Source organism: Scophthalmus maximus, chromosome 14 (assembly GCF_022379125.1).
Source record: "Scophthalmus maximus strain ysfricsl-2021 chromosome 14, ASM2237912v1, whole genome shotgun sequence".
NCBI lineage: Eukaryota > Metazoa > Chordata > Actinopteri > Pleuronectiformes > Scophthalmidae > Scophthalmus > Scophthalmus maximus.
The window spans coordinates 16,054,357-16,074,280 of NC_061528.1; the positions used below are offsets into that span (position 1 = coordinate 16,054,357).

General features: G+C 44.9%; 2 protein-coding genes and 1 long non-coding RNA gene across 5 annotated transcripts; 2 read left to right on the top strand and 1 right to left on the bottom strand.

Annotated features, from left to right (window-relative positions):
* The first annotated feature begins 1,043 nt into the window (after nt 1–1,043).
* LOC118282987 (motor neuron and pancreas homeobox protein 1-like) lies at nt 1,044–4,838 on the top strand. The gene is made up of 3 exons (XM_035604602.2): nt 1,044–1,800; nt 2,871–3,031; nt 3,555–4,838. The coding sequence occupies exons 1-3, from the start codon at nt 1,356–1,358 to the stop codon at nt 3,882–3,884; spliced, it is 936 nt and encodes a 311-aa protein (XP_035460495.2). The 5' UTR covers nt 1,044–1,355; the 3' UTR covers nt 3,885–4,838.
* On the bottom strand, nt 3,702–6,408 carry LOC118282988. Its single transcript, XR_004784415.2, has 3 exons — nt 6,275–6,408; nt 3,976–4,052; nt 3,702–3,839 (listed from the first exon to the last, which is right to left on the bottom strand). It is a non-coding gene; the product is annotated as an uncharacterized LOC118282988 (long non-coding RNA).
* cfap65 (cilia and flagella associated protein 65) lies at nt 5,119–19,649 on the top strand. 3 transcript variants are annotated; one of them, XM_035604592.2, is made up of 36 exons: nt 5,120–5,909; nt 6,290–6,672; nt 6,851–6,918; nt 7,580–7,767; nt 7,928–8,030; nt 8,261–8,427; nt 8,592–8,800; nt 9,031–9,167; nt 9,262–9,487; nt 9,727–9,995; nt 10,088–10,273; nt 10,405–10,637; nt 10,755–10,914; nt 11,032–11,160; nt 11,382–11,633; nt 11,737–11,876; nt 12,026–12,110; nt 12,196–12,342; nt 12,441–12,606; nt 12,769–12,897; nt 12,982–13,195; nt 13,305–13,433; nt 13,696–13,786; nt 13,939–14,024; nt 14,184–14,250; nt 14,543–14,653; nt 14,829–15,020; nt 15,356–15,517; nt 15,702–15,845; nt 15,983–16,099; nt 16,247–16,408; nt 17,264–17,314; nt 17,453–17,673; nt 17,802–17,933; nt 18,439–18,804; nt 18,925–19,649. In XM_035604592.2, the coding sequence occupies exons 2-36, from the start codon at nt 6,609–6,611 to the stop codon at nt 18,989–18,991; spliced, it is 5,370 nt and encodes a 1,789-aa protein (XP_035460485.2). In that variant the 5' UTR covers nt 5,120–5,909; nt 6,290–6,608; the 3' UTR covers nt 18,992–19,649. The 3 variants fall into 3 exon arrangements, with proteins under 3 accessions (XP_035460488.2, XP_035460485.2, XP_035460487.2); XM_035604594.2 differs by having other exon boundaries at nt 5,120–6,672; nt 18,928–19,649; XM_035604595.2 differs by lacking the exon at nt 17,264–17,314 and having other exon boundaries at nt 5,119–6,672.
* Nucleotides 19,650–19,924: the final 275 nt, after the last annotated feature.

A 19,924-nucleotide genomic window follows, 5' to 3' on the forward strand; every position in this document is an offset into this window, starting at 1 on the left:
CAAGTTGGGTAGTTTAGCAGGTGTTGGTGTGTTTGTCTTTGCAGTGGGAGCAGTTTGTTTTCCCAGGCCAATGACTGTCTCTTATCAGTCCTGTATAAACCAGCAGGAAATCACCAAACTGTGGCAGAAGTCCACATTAAGTGCAGTTTTTCACGCTTCAAGTGAAGCTGCGTAGGTTTAAATAAAGCACGTGTATATAGAGACCGTACCAGGAAGATGCCCTCTGCGTCATCCATGCATTGCCTATAATATATAAACTGTGCTGTTCCGAGCAATATAACTGATTCATTATGAGCTTTATACACATATCTGACCTCTCTGCAGGGTTCTGTGTCACCTGATCATATTTTGTTTTACGTGGCTGTGGCCTGCGAGGAGCGAAAACGAGTTTGCTCTATGCCACTTTACTGCCACGTTATCGGCCCCACGGTGTGGTGATGAGCCATAATGGCGGCGACCTCTGATAAGAACCGCTGGGTTTCTGTCAACCTTAGCAGCCCATAAAATCTAATGAAGACTTAGTTGTAAAATGACGAATCTCGTCATCTCTCTGAAGTGAGAGACGGCAGCAATTAACGTGGTGTATAGTTGTTAAGAGTGTGTCTGTCTGTCTGTCTGTGTGTGTGTGTGTGTGTGTGTGTGTGTGTGTGTCACATGCTTGTGAAAGCAGAGCCTGTACAGTGTGTGACAGTGTGAGAAAACTTATTCACACCAGAGACAGAAAGAAAGAAAGTAAACGAGGCAAAAGAAGGAAACACACATTGTTCACACATGAATAAGATTGTGAAAGTGCAATGGGCCTATTGCCCCCTGCCATTTCAAACCTGCTGCAGGATTTGAATATGATCAATCCTCACGTAAATATATATCGTTGCTGCTTTTAATTGTAGAATATAATATTGGGTCAATGAATGCCTAATTAAAACCTCGAGAAGAGAGTGTACCCTCTCCTCTGTGCTGTGTGCGGCTCTGGCCAATCACAACGGAGCAGACTTTATAGCGCTGCTGGCTGTTTTTCAGTCTGTCGGTGTGTGTGTGTGTGTGTGTGTGTGTGTGTGTGAGTGTGTGTGTGTGTGAAGTGTTATCTGCTCGCAAGGCACAAGTGGAGTGGGTCAGAAACAAGGCATTTCTTCAGGGAAAGGCAGTGATAGTAGAGGTTCCACTGAAGTTTAAAAAGCTTACACTGTGTTCCAAAAAAAAATTAGAGAGCAGTTTAAAGTAGGCCTGGCAATAGAGGGAGTTCTTCAAGTCGCTTGAATATCTTGAATATAAGGTTACAAGAGGGGCAATTAGTCAATTTCAGGCAATTTAACACCAGCTTGTTCACTGGTTGTTGTTGTTGTTTTTTTTCCTCCATGGAGAAATCCAAAAACTTTTGCATCGACGCGCTGCTGGCGCACGACGCGCAGCAGAGGACGGGCGGCGGCGGCGCGTCCCCGCACTCGAGTCCCGGCGACAGTCCGGCGTCGACCCGCGGCTCCGAGACGCCCTCCCCTCGGCCGAACGCGGCGGACCCCCCGCAGGCTCCGCCGGGCGTCCTGCCCACGTCGCCACTTTTCAATTTGTCCCAGGCGGGGCTCGCCGCGCTGCACCAGGGGGGGCTGTTCGGAGTGCACCCGGGCGCCATGTACCCTCTGGCGGCCCTCGGAGGCCAACACCCCGCCTTCATGTACCCGGGCTTCACGCAGCTGGTCCGGCCGTACTCGGAGCAGCACAGGGGGGCCCACATGACGGGGACCCTCCCGCTGGAGCCCTGGATCAGAGCCGGCCTCATGGTGCCCAGATTCGGGGAGTATGGAGGTGAGACAACACTTTCTCCAGCAGTATCGTTGTCAAGACGCATTCTTTGATATTTATAGTTAAAAAAAAAAGAAAGAAGTTAAATTAAATACATCATGTAATATATACAGTATATATAATGGTAAAATAATGTAACAGGCTAATAACGAAGCCTGTTACAGTACGAAGCATTAACATTCTGTTTGCAACGTCTTTTTATTTTGATTAAGCTTATTCATTTTGATTATATTCTTCGTCCGATTCGTTGAAAACATATTTAAAAAACACAGACCTTTAAAAATCCTGGAAATAAGAACCATTCTGCACCTTAAACCCAATTGAAATGTGAATGTGATCATTGTTCCCCTGAAATGTTTTGTTTAAATTACACCGAGGCTCTGTGAGTTTTATTTTGGTAAGTTTTTGGAAACTGGTGAAGGCCACCAGCCTATTCATGTTCATGTTTCATCAGGGCCTCCTAATACCCGTGTGTTGATCTCAGTTTTGAAAAGACTGTGACATTGAGATGCGGTGTCGCTTGAGGACAAATTTATCTCATAAAAACAACGTGCAACATTTATGACAGAGGTAACACTTGATGTAAACCTACCACTTAATCAATTGATAACAGTTATAGTGTTTTCATTAAGGTAATGGACCTGGGCGATGGTTTATTACTCCCCCAGAGCAATATCCTCTCGGCACAACCACACATCAATGCAATAAATGTTAACCAACAGAGATAGACGGGCAGGTGGGTTGGTGGCATCCAAACAACCAAACTACAATAGTGTGTGATGTTTGCATTTGAAGGTTTATTTTTTTTTTTATAAGTGTCCGTCAATTGACAGATATTTTCCTTCTTTCCCTTGTTTTATTTCTTCCACCTGTAGGCTGCCATAGGCCCCTCATTCTTTTATAGGCCCGTGATTTATTATGATAGTTAAATGGGTATTGTGCTCTTATAGAAATAGGTGAAATAAAATATATCATGTAAATAACAAGACAGAGACATGACAAGAGCTCATGAATAACCCCTCTCTTTGCTGCTGTGTTTGTCATCGGCCACCCTCTGCCCTTGCCCCTCTCAGCTCCAGCCCAGGCAGGCCTGTTGGGGAAGTGTCGCAGGCCCAGGACGGCGTTCACCAGTCAGCAGCTGCTGGAGTTAGAAAACCAGTTCAAGCTCAACAAGTACCTGTCCCGGCCCAAACGCTTCGAGGTGGCCACGTCGCTCATGCTGACCGAGACTCAGGTGAGAGAGAGTTAAGACCTCCTTTCTTCTTACAGTGCAGTACACACACACACACACACACACACACACACACACACTGTAGCCTATGTCAATTCTACCAGCTAAATTCAGGAAAAAAGAAAAAAAAAGTAAAAAGACATTTTCCATCCATCACATTATCTTTGTTTTATTTTTAAAACACCGCCTGGCTTTTTCTTTCCAGCAAAGACAAGACCTGTTGGCACCTCAACGAAGGATTATGGTTTCTGTCTTATAATAAACATTTCACTAGATGATAGTTTTATTACAATGCATAGTTTCCTCTTCACTCTTACCCCTCAAAAGGGCGGTCGCAACGCAGTATTTAATCACATATATGGGCACAAGGGTGAAGTCATTAAAATAAAGCACATGGTGAAAGAATTGTTTAATAGACCTGGTAGATGTAGTTGTGAACTCAAGGGTAATCTCATATTAATTACCACTGATATAATTGTCCCCCAGGCACCGTTCTTAGTAATTGTGTCCTGTTTTCTTTCACCAGGTTAAGATCTGGTTCCAGAACAGGCGTATGAAGTGGAAGAGGAGCCGCAAAGCCAAGGAACAAGCGGCCCTGACACTGACTGATGCAGACAGAAATGGGATGGATATTCACAGTGCGAAGCCTCGGGGCGACTCGCACAGCTCAAGCCTGGAAGACGAAGAGGAGCTGGAAGGGGAGGATGAGGACGAAAAAGAGGAGATTGAGGAGCTGAGGGCCGGCTCTGTAGGCTTCGTGAGGCACGCCGCCGGAGGAACGGGGAACTACAGCACTTACTCAGAGGAGGAGCTAGAGGAGGGAGACCCACGAATGAGAAGCAAGGTCTTTCCATAGCTTTACAATTCTGCATGCCCTTCTATGATGTCTTTTTTTCTGTGTATTACTTTTCAGAAGACTTATACACAATGCAATCAGGAGCACAGACCTGGTGGCATTGAAATGCATCTTTATCTGCATCTCCTGAGAAGAGAAAGAAATGGACGTTGACATCTGCACTTTGGGCTGGAGATAAAAAAAAAAAAAAAAGTGATTACATCAAACCAAGATACTGCCACTTTTTTGTGTACCTGGACATTTAATGCTTGAATGGCCACTCATAAAGTTATGACTTCAGAATCAACGAGTAAGTATGTTCATGATGTGCATTTTTGTGCATGATTTGCTTGTTTTGATCAGTACAAACAAAGACAAAAGCTGTTAACTGCAATTAACTAACTAATACATGAATGTACATGTACTCAAAATGTACATGAATTGGGGTTGATAGCACTTTCATGGGAGGTGTTGTAAGGAGTGTCAGTGTTACCTTGGTATCAAGGCTTCCATGTCTGTTACAAACATTGCAAACACATTTGACTAATTTTTCAAAATGTTCCTATTTTTTAAGAGGATGTGTACACAGTTCAAGTTTTAGGGCATGGTAATAGTTTGACAAGAAACATGCTACTCAGGATATTGTAGTACTTTTTGGAATATGTGGTCAGAAAATTGACGTTTCAAATATATATGCAGCTCTTTATTTTGTGTTATCTTTGTGAAACTGCATGTTATATTTAGTTAAATAAGTAACAACATACACACACATACACACACAGAAATGCTTGCATGTACCGTATGGAAATTGATGTTTACTGTTGATATGGCAATTTCCCTATATTTTGTGAACTTTTCTTATATTACGCATGGTTTGCAATGTAATTTAAAATGATAGATTTTAATATATTTCACATGTGCAACACTAGAGGTTTTGTGAAGACGATTGGTGGACAAATAAATGTCATATCACAAGTGTGTGTTGAGTCCAAAATGTCCAGACTGTGATACAGAATGACCCTGTGCGCAGTTTATTATTAAAGGGATATTTTGGTACAATTTTTTTCTTTTCGTTTTTCTTGTAACAAGAGTCGGCCTAGTATCTGGTTTTTGGGTTTGGGGTTTCAGTTGCAACCTCCAAACCATACCGTCAGAACTGGAAGGGTGTGTAATTTTCAAATTCCGAGGTAGAATGGAGCGCAGCATCTGTAATGAACCCAGGTAAAGCCCACAAATGTGGGCACGATCAGTAAAAACAGTCTTTAATGAGGCAATGGTCGGTACACGGAAAGTCAGTCCACTCTGGCAAAAGTACAGAAATCCGATGGGCATAGGCACGGTCAAAATACAAAACTGGTCAAAACCTATTCAACAGAGACACAGGTACAGCACATTAGGGCGGGGCAGGTAATCACACAGGTGAAGAGCACAGGAGGGCAGGAAGTAGGGAGACCTGGATCGGGACAACAGCATATGCGTTTTAAACTAAAACAGTAAAAGGCCAGACTTGAAACACTTGGGAACATAGACAAAACTTAAAAGACCGTGACGGGGCGTGACGGCATCACTAGCCGGAGCAAAAAAATAATAAAGGCACGAGTGCAGTCTTCTCCCAGAACGCAAGGTGTCGCTGTTGACAAAAGGACTATCTACACACCCCTGTAAAACGGGACAAGAAAAGGAAGAAGAAGAAGAAGAAGAAGAAGAAGAAGAAGAAGGATGGCGCCAAGAACCATGGCAATTGGCATCGCCGCCAGAGGCGCAGAGCTGGTGTTGCGGTCGTTCGACGTGGAAGAAATTCTAGTTCTAAACTCGCTTCCAGAATAGCGACGCAAAAGAGGAAGGCGGTGTGTTCGTTTATCTGGCAGGCGCCGAAAAGTGACTCTGTGTCCGTGCCCAAAGGGGCCAGACGGGCAAAGAGTGCACGAGAGAGTTTTGGAGAGTGTGCCACTTTAGGGTGCGTCGATGGAAAACGTCCCTCCACGATGCAGGAAGTGACTACCTGGCGCGACGCCGGGCTGTTTATGCTGCTGCAGCAGAGGAGAAGTGTGTTGATCAGATCAATCAGAATTAATTGTTAATTCGCGAACATGAGAAATAGTGACCAGGGTGTGGATAAATCTTATGAGAGATCTCAGTATTTACTTTTCGTTAGTGTTTATCGTCACGCAGTCTCCTCGTGTTGAATAAGGAAGTCAAACACTGAGGGATTCTGTCTTTGTTAAATCTTTATTGAATTCAAATGGAGCTTTAATATGAATGAGCCTATGTTTTTATTAAGTGTGATAAACTCTCCCTCTGTTTATAAGAAACCAGAGGGGACACATGAAACGTCTGGAACAGCAACACGATTCCACCCATTCATAAATATCTGCTGCGCTTTATCCTTTGTCACGTCACTCTAAACTCACCCCTTTTTTTCCCAGTCGGGATCCTGTAGAATGATGACTCCGTTTTCCGGTGATCTGATTGGTCAGCAGTTCGACTGTTGACAGTCGTGTTACCATGGAGATTTGCCCCGGGCAACGAGCGAACCAGCTTCGTGGGGACGGAAACCGCGAAGTTACCTGGATAAGTGTGGATCCCGCTTCTCAGCGCAGGCGACCGGGGAGGAGGGCGACGGTCGAATGTGATCAAAGGAGGATGAGTGGATGTGTGTAGTGACAGGGATCAAAGGATTACTGCAGACTAGTTAAAGGCAAAAGGACCGCCGGTAAATGCCTCCAGGAAGCAAATGCATCAACGATGAGTAAGACGAACGTGCGGCCGAACCAAGGCAACGGGATGAAGAAGTGTGGGAAGACCAGAGGTAAGGACATGAGGACGTGTGACGTCATTCCAGCTGTCAGCTTTCTGCCCCCCCCCCCCCCCCCTGTTATGCCACTAAGAAAGTCTTAGTGCCATATTGTAATTGCAAAAAACAAAACAGGCTTTTGGCCGTTTGTTTGGACTGAGATCATGTGTCAATGCCTTGTCTCCTTTCCCAGCCACGTTAGCCGAGGCTCGAGGTCCAGGTGCACCATGGCAGGGCCCGACCGCTGGAGAGGACATCAAGGTATCTCCAAATGAAATTTAAAACAGCATGGCATCATTTATAACTTGAATAGAGATAGTTATTCAAGTTAAATCCAAGCTGTCCTATTATATTTGATTAGTTTATTTCCCTCCCTCAATGAACAATTTGCCACACCTGTCTTTCAAGAATCATAAACCTGTCTTTTTTTCTCCTCGCTGCCTAATTATGTCTTCCTATGAGAAAAGACATACATGGGTTGCTGCTATAGTGACAATTTTAGTGAGAATGGACCTTAACAGTCCATAATTAAAATTCAACACAGTTAATATTGGTCTATTTTGGATGTCCCCATACAGGTCTACAAGATTGCGGTGTTTCTCATTAGCTAGTGTGTACTAGACTGCACTGTAATAAATTGACCTTACGTGTTAATTTGTGCATTAATCATCACTTGATCTGACATAATGACAAATATATTTCTAGTGGTCAGTCGCACGATGTAATGTTTTTACAAACTAAAAGATTAGTGTTTGGACAGAATATTTTCATCTTTATCTTTTAAAAAAAATAGCTGTTGGTATATGATTATGTTTAGCTCTACAATGAGTCTCGATCACTCAAGGTTCAGTTAGTGAGTCTTAAAGTAATTTATCATTTGTCTTTTTTCAAATTTACTTCTGCAATGCCCCACACTTGGCAGGATCTGGGGAATCGCCACAGGCCACAGGCAGGGGACAACCAACGACAGGCACCCAGCAAGAGTAGCTGCTCCCTGGGGCTGGAAACGAGGCCAGAGCTGGTCTGGGAAGACTGGGACCGGGGACAAGAGTTCACCAAAACATTGGTGTTAAAGAACATTCATAACAAGCTACAGAAGCTATACCTGAGGTCTTTAAAACTCACACTTACACACCTATGCATACATATAAAAGCTTTCACACAAACAAACACATGGAAAATGTTATTATTTACTGCCAAGGTACTGTAAACACTAGAAAGATGACGCAGATCCACAGGCTAACATATTCCCTGTTTTTCCCAATCACAGGCCTCCTGTGTCCAAGTTTTTCACGACCTCAATTCCCAAGATAATTTTTCTCAGCCCGGGGACATCTTTCTCCGTCCCCGTCTGCTTTAGACCACTGCAAAGGGTAATGCACACAAAACTTTACAGCACTTAATCTTACATATATTCGGAAAGTGATGTCCTGCGGACATTTTAAATCGGAGGAAACATACTTTGCGTTCTTAAATCGCAGACCTCATAAACAAGTTTGTAGTCTCACCGTCTGTGATGTTACGGGATCTACCTTGCCTGTTTCACAAGTTCACGGCTTGTCTGTGTATCCGTTTGTGCGTCTGTCTTAATTGTTCGGGACAGTGCGAGTATGAGGACAGCATTGAGTTTCAAGGTAAAGAAGGCAGCATCCAAGTTCGCCTCCTTGCCACAATTCCCTGTCACGCCCTGGAGGTGCCTGACTCGGTGCTGCTGCCACTCTGCGCAGTTCAGCACTCATCACGCACTACTTTCCGACTCAAAAATGCAAGGTACATATATTTACGTGTATGTCCATATACATATGTGTGTGTTATCAAAATCTTTTGTTCGTTTTTCTTTCATGTAAGGTCACTCTTGTTCATCAATCCCTTACTCCGGCTCTTCTTTTCGCTGCGCCTCACCCACTCTCTCTGCACACTCATTCTTCCCACAGTGAACTCCAGACATGCTTCCAGTGGGTGTGTGCAGCACCGTTCCAGCTGAGCCCCGAGCACGGCCTGTTGAAGCCCAGCCAGGAGTGTCAAATCACCGCGGTGTTCCGCCCACAGGAGGCGCTGGTGTACCAGCAAGAGGCTCGCTGCAGGTTTGGAGAAGAAGTGGACCAGGCAGGGAGCTGCTGCACTGTGCTGCTGCAGGCACTAGGTATTACAACAAGCGGCTGAGACAGGGGGACAAACGAATGTGGTTGGGAGCACAATTTGTGATGTAAATGAATGATCTTTTTTTTCTACTACCGAAATGGATGAAAAAGACTGCAACTTGCTCTCAACTTGAGTTGCACCCACCAATAATGTTAGAAAAATTAATTAAACCAAACTTGACAATGTGGGATGCAGGAACCAATACTCCTCTTGTCTGTCCTCTTCTTCTAGCCAAATACCCATGTCTTCAGCTGAGAAATCCAGCGACCAAGGAGGAAAAAGAACAGGGGGTTCCAGAGCTGCGCTTTGGTTCTGTGGCCGTCGGCCAGAGTTTGCAGAGACACTTTGACATCTTCAACCCCTCTCCTGTGAGTAGTGCACAGAGATGCACAAATGAATGTGTCCACTCTTAGTGACCATCCCTCTCCCCTTTTTTCTCTTCTTTCACACTCTCTCCTCCAGGTAGCTGCCTCTTTCTCTCTGTCGCGTCTATTTGGCGGGGTGCCTTTGTTTGGGTCAGAGTTCACCTGCGACGTCACCAGCGGTGATGTGGTGTCTGGTGGATCACTACGAGCTACCGTCACCTATACTCCTGCTGCGGTGGACACAGTTTCTGTGGAGTACTTATCTGTAGAATGCAGAGGGGCAGTAAACGAAACCCTGCTCAAACTTACTGGAAGCTCTACAGGTAAGGGGACCAACCCCCCCCACACCCACCCCCACCCCCCACCCCCACCCCAAAACACAATGTTCACACATACACAATCAAAAAATACATTGCAATGACTGAAAGACAGAAAAACGTGTGCCACATAAGCATATCATTCAACGTATTTGAAAGGAAACAGGAAGGGAATCTTCAACTCAGAATCTAGAATTAGATATGTATATGATTAAAAAAAAAAGAATATTCATTTTTGTTACTAGGTCCCAAAGTTTCCTTGTCCTCCTCCGTGGTGGACTTTGGCTGTGTCAAGGAAGGAGGAGCCGTCACACAGACAATACAGCTGTTTAATTCTTCTCCCGGTGAGACCGTCTACCAATGGGACCTCGACTGCTGTGGGCACAGTGTGTTCAGCATCCAGCCAGCAAGTGGCACTGTTCGGCCACACAGCCGTACCACACTGACGTCAGTCTACAGGCCCACACGGGCCATGGCCCACCACAGGAGAGTGGCGTGTCTCATATTAGACGGGGTAGGAGCCAACGTGCATACCTATGCTCAGCTAGCGACAGAGACTCAAATCTAATCAAGACCACACACCTTTGTACCTAAACTTTCTTCTAGGACCCCCTGTTCCTTGACCTAATTGGCACCTGTCACTCAGAGCTCCAACAACCAGCCATACTGAAACCAGAACACTTGGTTATGCGCAAGCTTCACCGGCAACGCAGACAGGACCCACCAGAAAAGTTGCAGCGAGATCACGATGTACACTCGGATCAGCAGGGTGTGGCCTACGCCCTGGAGGAGGTAAAAGTGCCATATAGAGAAATATGCAGTTTTGTTCATTTTAATATCTTGAGGGAAGAGATGTTCCTAGTAGAGGGCACAGTATATGTTTAGTCTTGTCTCTGTATCTCTTCCTCTTTATCTTCTTGCAGTCAAATCCGAGACTGGACAGTGCTGCTGATGTGCTGAGAACTCCCATGGAGGAGTTCTACCGGTCTTGCTTGGGGTGCATGGATCCTCTCTCCTCCTCTTTGTCGTCGTCTCCACATGTGTCGGTGGTGCCGAGTGAGCTGCTGTTCAATCAGAAAATATCCTCCCCTTTTTCAACGTCACCCACTTCCTCTCAGTCTGTCTCCATCACCAACCACAGCAGAGGGAAACTCGGGTACCCCGGCAATCACTATGGCATTGCCGACATACACATTTTTCCCTGTATGCAACCGAATTGGAATATCTGTTTTACTGTTTGTTCATGCTCCGCCTGGTTTCTGTTCTCTTCCAGCCTGGTGTGGACTGTTGCCCAAGATTCTCCGTTCACCGTCTCTCCCTCATCATGTGACCTGGCTCCACTGAAGTCCACCTCATTCAGAGTGACCTATGACCCCAGGCAGCTCGACACTTTGCACGGAGCGCAACTTGAGTGCTTTGCATACTATAAAATGGTATTGACGGAAATATTTTGTACTACAGTAAATGTCCACTACAAAAAGCAGTTGCTTTTTAGAATTTGCCTCATTTAATTTCTTACTTGTTTTTTCCCTCCTGTCTGGGTGCTGTAGGATGATGATCTCATCGGTGAGCGACCGCCTTGTCCGCCCTGGTGTGCGACAGTAAGAGTCATCGGCCACTCCTTTCAGCCTGGCAAACAACACTTCATCCCGTGCTGCTCCCTGAAGCCCCCTCAAGTGGTGAGACACAAGTATTGTGTGCTTGTGAACACAAATGTTGCCATATAGCCCCCACTCTATCTCAAGTATTGCCATTTGCTCAATAAAATAAAAAAAAAAAAGATAAGATAACATTAAAGCTGATGTCCTAACTTTATCTTGAAATTCGTATACTGGACATTATAACACTGCTTTACACTGAGAGAGATACTCTGGTAACTATAACATGTTCTTCTTTCCAGGTCTTTCCAGGCCTGGGGGCTCCTTCCTATCAGACGGCTCTCCTCCAGAATTGCGGTGACCTGCCCCTCACTTTCGGCCTGGACCACAGCTCAAACCCAGCCCTGGCAGAATCCGTGTTGGTCATTCCGAACTGTGGTCTGATCCAGCCTGGGCATCACCAAATCCTCACCCTCAGATCAACTCCCACGGAGGAGAGTCCCAAGCAGGGGTTCCGTTTACAGCTGCAGCTTAATGCAGCTAAGCACACGAAGGTACCATTTATTCTACGAAGGGACAAAGAGGCTCACACTGTGACACACGAGTCATGTTGTTCCTGCAGGTTTCATCTCTCTGTGCATCCTTCTGCCCCGTTAGGAACTGACAGTTGTGAACGCGCTTGAAAAGCTGTGTGTGTCTCTTGAAGGAGATGGCAGCTTATATTTTCAGCCTACACATGTGGGCTCACGGACGCAACGCTCCCACCACATCAGGAATCTCAGCGGTCTACGCCTTCGGTTGGTTTGCTGAGTTGTAATCCCGGTGTTGTTATTCTAGTCCTGTATTTCGGGCCTTTTTTTTTCAGTGTTTCGTTTGGAGTCTGGACTTATCCCAGCATCATTAATCTTGTCTACAGCTGGATGTCTGTGATTGTCCTCCGTGATAGGTTCCAGTGGAGAATTCCAGAGCCAGACCAGGGGCTTATCTCTGTTGAACCAGATGCCGGTGAACTGCATCCCAATGAGATCTCAGTGAGAGCTACAAAGACACAGTGCATTTATGGAGACAGAACTTGTTGAAAACATTTACTGAGCAGTTCATACATTTTTATTACAGTTCCAGACATGGTCCTTCAGTCCACTGGCAGAGGAAACATACTCACTCAAACCTATTCTCTGCTTCTGGCCGATCCAGACTGATGGACGGGACAAGTCACAGCTCACCCTTACAGTGGTGGGAATGGGCTCCGAAGGCTTCATAGAGGTAGCACTGTCGTGTTTTTTTGTTTTTTAAAAATGTATATGTGTGTATGTACTAAGTAATGAACCAAGCAGCGTGTGCGTGTTTGTTTCCACCACCAGGCGAAAAATGCGGTCCTGGATTGCGAGGAGACGCTCGTTGGGAGTTACCGGTCAATCGAAGTTCCTCTGGTGAACAACAGTCCCTGTCCTGTTTCTTTTCGTCTCTCTGTGCAGCAGATTCTTCTGGACAAGGAAGTTGTTCATGATCCCGAGACCGAGCCAAGCGGTATTACTCCTTTACGGTTCTCTTTGTGATCAATTTTGGGTACATGCATGGTGTTCAATGGTTCTCTGACGTGTGTGTTTGATTTATCCATTTTCATCTGTTATAGCTGAACCAGTGTCACACTAAATACACTACGTTCCATTTGATCCTGTTTGATTTTAGCTCTGCAGCTGCACTGTGACAAGGGAACCATCGCCTCACACTCCACGATGCTGATCTGGTCTACTTTCAAACCGTACAGACGAACCCAGTACTTGTGGAAAATCAGCTACCAGACATTGAATGCCAATGGTACAGTAGATGAAAACACAATCTATTAACCTGAATAAGAATAATTATTTCTTCATATTTACTCTTCTCCCTTTCTCTTCCAAGGGCTTGTGTCGTCCCCTCCCCAGCCAGTGTGTGAGGTGCGAGCAAAGGGTGTGTTCCCCACCCTGCAGGTGACTGATGTGTGCGGCGGAGGCAGCATGGGCAGACTCAGCAAGAAGCATCTCAGGACTCTCTTCTCATTGGACAGCCTCAACAAACACCTGCTGTCCAACCCCTCCTCTGCTGAACCCATTCACGGGACCCCCGCCGAGCACAGGTTAGGAGCAGAATATAGAAAAAATTATACATATTGCTTTAAGTAGGATAAGCATTTTGTTTATACAGTACTTGTCTCTTCATTGCTGATCTCCTCTGCCGATCCCCAGTCTGCGCAGTTGTCCTTCCACCTTCACCAAAGCCATGTTGGATTTCAACTTTAGTGCTGCTCCCATTCATTCAGACCCCTCGGCTTTTGTGCTCATGTTTCACAACCCCGGTTCCATTCTCGTCGATTGGTGAGTGAGCAAAGGACCAACAGCAAAGTCATCCAAAATGAAAGGATAACTGCGTTTAAAATTGTCCTTGTATTCAACAAAAATTCAATTCATGCATACAGCACAGTAAAGCAGACCTGAATGTCTTATACAGTGCATCATTTTATAGTTTTAGACTTTTTGCATAAATGAAAATAGTGGTTACACACATTTTAATAGAATTTCTACAGATCTCTGGTCCACTGACTGCTGATTGACTAACTGCCTTGCTCTTCAACATTAGGGCATTCTTGTTTCCAGAGGACCAACACATAGACTTGGAGTACTGGGCAGAGACTGGAGAGTTCAGCAGCACGGAGCCGTCCCAGGTGAAGGTCAGGCACATCCCGTCCTTATCTAAGAGCAAGTTTATGAATATCAAACATCAAAATGTCATTAAAATTAACTGATATTCAGATTTCAGAATAAGACATTGTGAAAATACAGTGACAAAGCATGAATATTTTTTTCTTACTATTGTTAACAGGGTCAAGACAACAGTTTGTTCAGCATCTCTCCCCGTTCTGGGACTTTGCAGCCTGGCCAGCACAGGGCAGTGCTCTTCAGCTACAGGTCGGAGAATAAAGATATGACTCAGACTGTTATGTAAAATATTGGCAAATAAGCGTTGTTGCATGTATTTAATTATTATGACTCTGACGCCCCAGATTCCCCATGAAAATGATCAAAATTGTGGTGATGCCAAAATAATTTGAATTCCTTCCTTCACAGTCATGACGTTGCAGGGACGAATCGGTTTCCTGTTTTGCTCAAACTCTCTTATGGCAGAGAGATCTTGGTATGGTGCAACTCCAGTTAAATGTACATAAGGCTTGTATCTATTCAACTCCAACAACACATTGGTAAAAAACATTGACAGACAGTGATGATATGATTAAAATTGAAATTTATTTATTTGCAAAAATTAACAGTTCTTTAACTTCTGTTGCACCTGTGCCATTCCAGTATTGTCTCCTGTATTTGCTGTAGAGCTGAAGAAAATTATTTTATTATTATTATTTAGTCAACGTCTTCATTGTTGTCACATTTCTCATTAACTTTGTGTACTTGTGATGTGTCCGTGGGCGCAGCTTAACTTCCAGGGGGTGACGGTGGAGAGAAACAGACCATATCTCCACTTTTCCTCCAACAGACATGTCTTCACCTCTGTCACTATTGGGGACTGCAGTCCTCCGAGGCAGGTGTGTGTTTCTATTTGTCTGTTCACTGTTAATAATAAGTATTCAAATTAATATAAGATAAGATAGTATAATATGTATGGTTTCTCCAGCTGCTTAACTTGCATCTCAAACAAATTTCTTCCGGCATCCAGCACCCTAAAAAGACTGCATTCGTAAATCTTTGCTTGTCCTGCAGGTGTATGAGTTATACAATGCAGGGGCGGTGCCAGTCCATTATGAGGTGGACACAGATGTGCTGTCGCGGCTTCAGATGGACAACTTTAACCACCCTGTGCTGTGCTGCCTGAGTCCAGAGGGAGACGTCCCTGCTGGACAGACGGCCATGCTGGAATGGATCTTTTCTCCACTGGAGGCAAAGAAGTACCATGTATGAAATGAGCCTTACTGTGCCTGCTTTTCGCTGTAATCTTATAGTTGTCCCTTCCAAGCCTTAGGTTTGTCCTTACTTTAACTGTAGACACCATGTTACACCAAGTGTTTTATTCTGTAGCGTTGTGGACGTTTAGCTCATAGCGACTTAGAAATCAAGTTAGAAGAGACACTCGTTACTAAACAAAATGAGTTTGAATGCTTACGAACGCACATAAACCACATATTTACATACCATAGCATTTATATCATTTGCTATTTAGCACAAACTGTCCCCAAATGTCCAATCCCAGTATGTGATTTCGATTTTTGTCTGATTTTGTGTATCACTAGATGGATGTTCCTATCCACATCCAGAATGGAGACTCGACACTGGTGAGGTTCGAGGGATGCGGGTTCGATGCTCCAACACAGGGCTCCTCAAACCCATTTAACGTCAGTGATACTAAGACTACTAAGAAGCCCTGTGTCCAGCGGGTGCCATTCCCAGGACAGGTGAGGGGAAAATCCAGCTAAATACAAAAAACACCCACTCTTCTGACAAAGATGTTAAATTTTAAATCTGAGGGAAGTCAGCTTCTGCTCAATACCACCAGTCTGATCCTGACATGCCGTCTCGCCATTGTGCCTGTGATCATTTGAGGCTGTTTGTGTTCGTGTCAATGTGTTTCGTTTGTAGGTGGCTTTTCTTTCTGATGTCAGCATCTCTCTAGGCGACGTCCCTGTGTGCTCACGATCCTCGAGAATCCTCTTCCTCACCAACCTGTCTCACACAGACACCGTCCACTACACGTGGGACCTGCCCCTGCAGAGCAACCAGCAGGTACAGGAAGGCTTACTGCACACGAAGCCCGTGTATTGCCTTTTTTTTTTTTACTCTATCTGAAAGTCACAGACATGTGTCATGTAACAAAGTTCTGAATTTGGGCATAAAGCTTTTGGGTGTGTATGTTTTGTCAGGTGGTGCAGATCCATCCAGAGCAAGGCAGTCTATGTCCAGGGGAGAGTGGTCTTTGTGTCCTTACCTTCACTCCTACCGACTACCCCACTGTTTATCAGCTAGAGCTCATCTGTCAGGTACCAGAGCAGCACCAGTTTAGATTTAAGTTCTTTTTTTATATACGTATACCTTTTTGGATACTTTTTGGCACACTATAGTTTTTGGTTGGATTTTCAATGACGACCATTGCGTTCTCTCTTTCTTACCCGTCCCTTCCACCTCAGCTTACTCTGGAGGCCGCGCTGACTCAGTATCATAAAGCTCTGCAGCGCTGGGAGGAGGAGAGAAAGAAAGAGCGAGAAGAATTCACCATCACGGAAAAGAGCTGTGTCAGACGTCCTCGCCACCCTGGGTCACCCAACATACGCCAGGACAACAGCCGCTCGGTAACTCTTTCCTTAAAGAACAAAACATACATAGACTGAAATGCAGTGTGACGCCTTGGAAGCTTCTTCACAGGCTTTTTTAACGAGGGGAGTTATTAGAAAATTGACGTAATCACTCCCCTTGTGCAGCTGGAGGTCTCTCCTGAGCCGCCTCCACCCTCACAAGAACCTTTCAGAAAGCCAAGCCCTGAGGTCGAATTGTCAAATTAGCTTAGTAGGTTTCCTAAATCTTGAAGCCACGCGGAAGTATTTGACCAGCAGCCATGATAAGGAGCTTCAATGCTTCCTTTCCTATCTCCTTTAGCCTAGGGTACACTGGACCTTCCTGTGTGAGGGTAAGGAGATATAGACGCCGCACAATTCATTGCGGCAACGATATTTAACGTGACGCGCCATGCTCGGACGTAAACAAATCAATCCAAAGTAGAAGTAGAAGAAGTAGAAGAGTATGAATATGACCCAGAAGAGACGCACGTCATCATGTCAGTTACTGTTCCATGTGAATAATTTACATCTGATGTCACACGGTGGTAAAACACAGTGAAACATGATGATGGAGCTGCTGCGTTTTTGTAGTTCATCTTAGGAAATTTGTAGTTTCACCACGGCAGACGCACGTCAATAACAGCCGCCTTCGCGTGATTACGTAGTAAAGTGAAAGTCGAGTCGGATTCTGCCGGTCAGCAGCGCTGTCGGCTTTTCCTAAGTCCTATCAGTCCTCCTTTACACCTTTCCTTGACCTCATGACGTTTTCCACTGAGGTCAAGGAATAGTGGATAGGAAGGACAATTCGACCGCACCCCAGGTTCTTCCTCAAATTGTTCCTCACAACATCCTCCCCTTGTCTTGTTTCAGGAACCTGTGGCAGCTTCAGTGAGAAAAGAGTCACAATTCAGGAAATATAAGGTGGTCTTCCTTTTCTGTAATCATAAGGCCTGCCCTTCGTATGACTATCGTAGTGATCAAATTAATTCACAGACATGCAGAACAAACGTGAACCTTTGAGAGTTTATAAAACTCAACCAAATGTTGTCTCCCCTCCAGACTCTTCCTCCTATCTGTGCCAGTAGCAGCTGTGAAACAGTGGGCACTTTATGCACTAAGCTAGCGAGGGCGGAGCGGCGGGCACGGCGAGAAACGTCTACAGTACAGAGGCAGCCCGAGCCGCCCCAACCTGCTCTGTTGCATCTTGGGCTCACAGCTCACTCCTATGGGCTTCACCATTATCTCACACACTTTCCTGACCGGCTCGATAAGCTTCACAGGTAGAGTCTTTAACAGTACACACTCCTGACTATGTAGATACACAACTTCTACTCAACAAATAAATTCACAAACCTTTTTACATATGCTGCATTAATGATAATGTTTTTGTCTTTGCTGTCGTCCTCAGGTGCCTGCAGCCAGTCAAGCCCGGGAAGCCTGAAACCACTTCTTCACGCACATCCCTCCCTGCTAGGCTGCTCGCACCAACACATGGCCCTGAGAAAGACGTCCACCAACACATACTCACCACTTTGCTATGGTAACACATACACACAACCAGATGCATACAGTAAAGACTTGTGCGTTCACATGCTCCTTGGAAGGTCTCATTTCCCGGGACTGTTGAAGCCATTGTTCTGATTTCAGTCCGTCCATGTGCTTTCAAGTTTGCAAAAAAAGTATATGCAATGCCTTACAATTACATCGGAATTACAGCGCACATTTGCACCATTAAACAAAAGTTTTTATCCATCAACCAAGCGCTCTCTTTCCTCCACCATGTTTATGTGTATGACGCCAGCAGCTTGTGCACCGACATGTTCGCAGACTTTCCGAGTTGTTCTTCCAACTGGGGTGGCATTCACTTGAATTGAACGCAACATAACATGCAGACATCCACCCTGACATATTCAATGAAATAAACGTAGTTGCTGATATCGGATGAAAATTCTGTGTTTGATCAATAGTTATGTTAAGTGGATTTTAGCAAGAAATGATGTGCATCTGTATTCATTCTATCCATCTCCCTCTCCTCCTCCTTACAGGGACATACTCGATGATTCCACCTTTACCCAGTCTCTGATTACTTTGGCCTCCAAGCCCATCACCTACCAGCCAACAGAAGCATCTCCCTCTAATCGCCCCCCTATCTGTCCGACATCGCCTCCCTCCTCCCAACCTCAAGTTCCACCGGCCGGGACGAAGGCTGGACTGAGTGAAGAGCACAGCCAAGTGGACAGGCAGGGGACTGCAGAGTGTTCGCTCCAAACACAGGACAGGCTACACACTGAACGTCTGCCTGCTGACATGAGTGAAGATGTTTTGCTGAGCACCCTCCAAAACCTGATGATGGAACTCGTCAGAGGAGAGCTGGACCCACGCATCGTCGCCGTGCCACCCGTCTCTATCAGGTGAGGACGGACACATTGTACACAAACATACACCTGCGATGGCTTTGGCAGCGTTACTTTCTTCCATTAGTGCATGAATCAGAAGCTAAACATTGTATAAAACATAGCATGTTTCATTAGAAGCAGGAGGATGTCCAGAGCCATGGCTGAGGAGGAGAAAAGCAAAAAGGATACAACGGGGACTTGATTTCACCAACGTCCCGGAGACTCATCGTTTTCATAGAAATCGTGCTTATTGCCCACGACCCACTCTCACTGATTCCTTCAACGATCACGTTGCCTTGATGGACTACTTGTAGCTCTTTTGTCCCTCCAAGTGCCACCATCCATTGTTTTAATATCCTTTTAAAACAGTTCTATTCACGTCTCACCATCCTATGCCCATGTCTTTGTGCTTCATCTACTACTGAATCCATAAATATTTCAGAAGTGATGTTGCAATGAAATATATTTCTAAGTGACACTTTAGTATGAGCATCTGAAAACTTCCATCATCTGATTGTTTTTAATGGAAAGTTAATGAAATACATGAAATTCACAATGTGGCAATGATTCAACAGGCCACCTGACAGCGATGCACTATATACTAGTATATCACTGTTTACAGCGCTGCCTACAACATCCATTTACGGAATATTTTTCAACGTTAGGACATGATTACACTTTTTCCGTGTTGCTGTCTGTCTGATAAATAGCAGTCATACTGTAGCTGTTATTCATCGCCTGTTAGTGGTAAATCTTTTCTATATTTTTTTCACATTATACATCTTTAAAATGAATAGCACGATGTGAGGCAAATTTATGGTATATTTTCAAAACGTCAAATAAAGGCATATTCCATGTCACACATTTGTGCATCTCATTTTTAATTCGAACATCTTGTCCAGTAGCATAAATAAACAATAATTACAAACTATAAATAACTATCATTTGACAAGTCACAGCAGAATATAAATAAGCAAGAATTAGATTTCAAAGATTGACTTTACCACCGATTCCAGGGAGCACAGTGTGACTAGTTATAGAATACTACATTCAGGTCATAGAGCTGCAAATCGAAGATGTATAGTCGTTCAAATGGCCAGGGAAGTAAGTGTTCCAGCTGCGAACAATGTCAGGA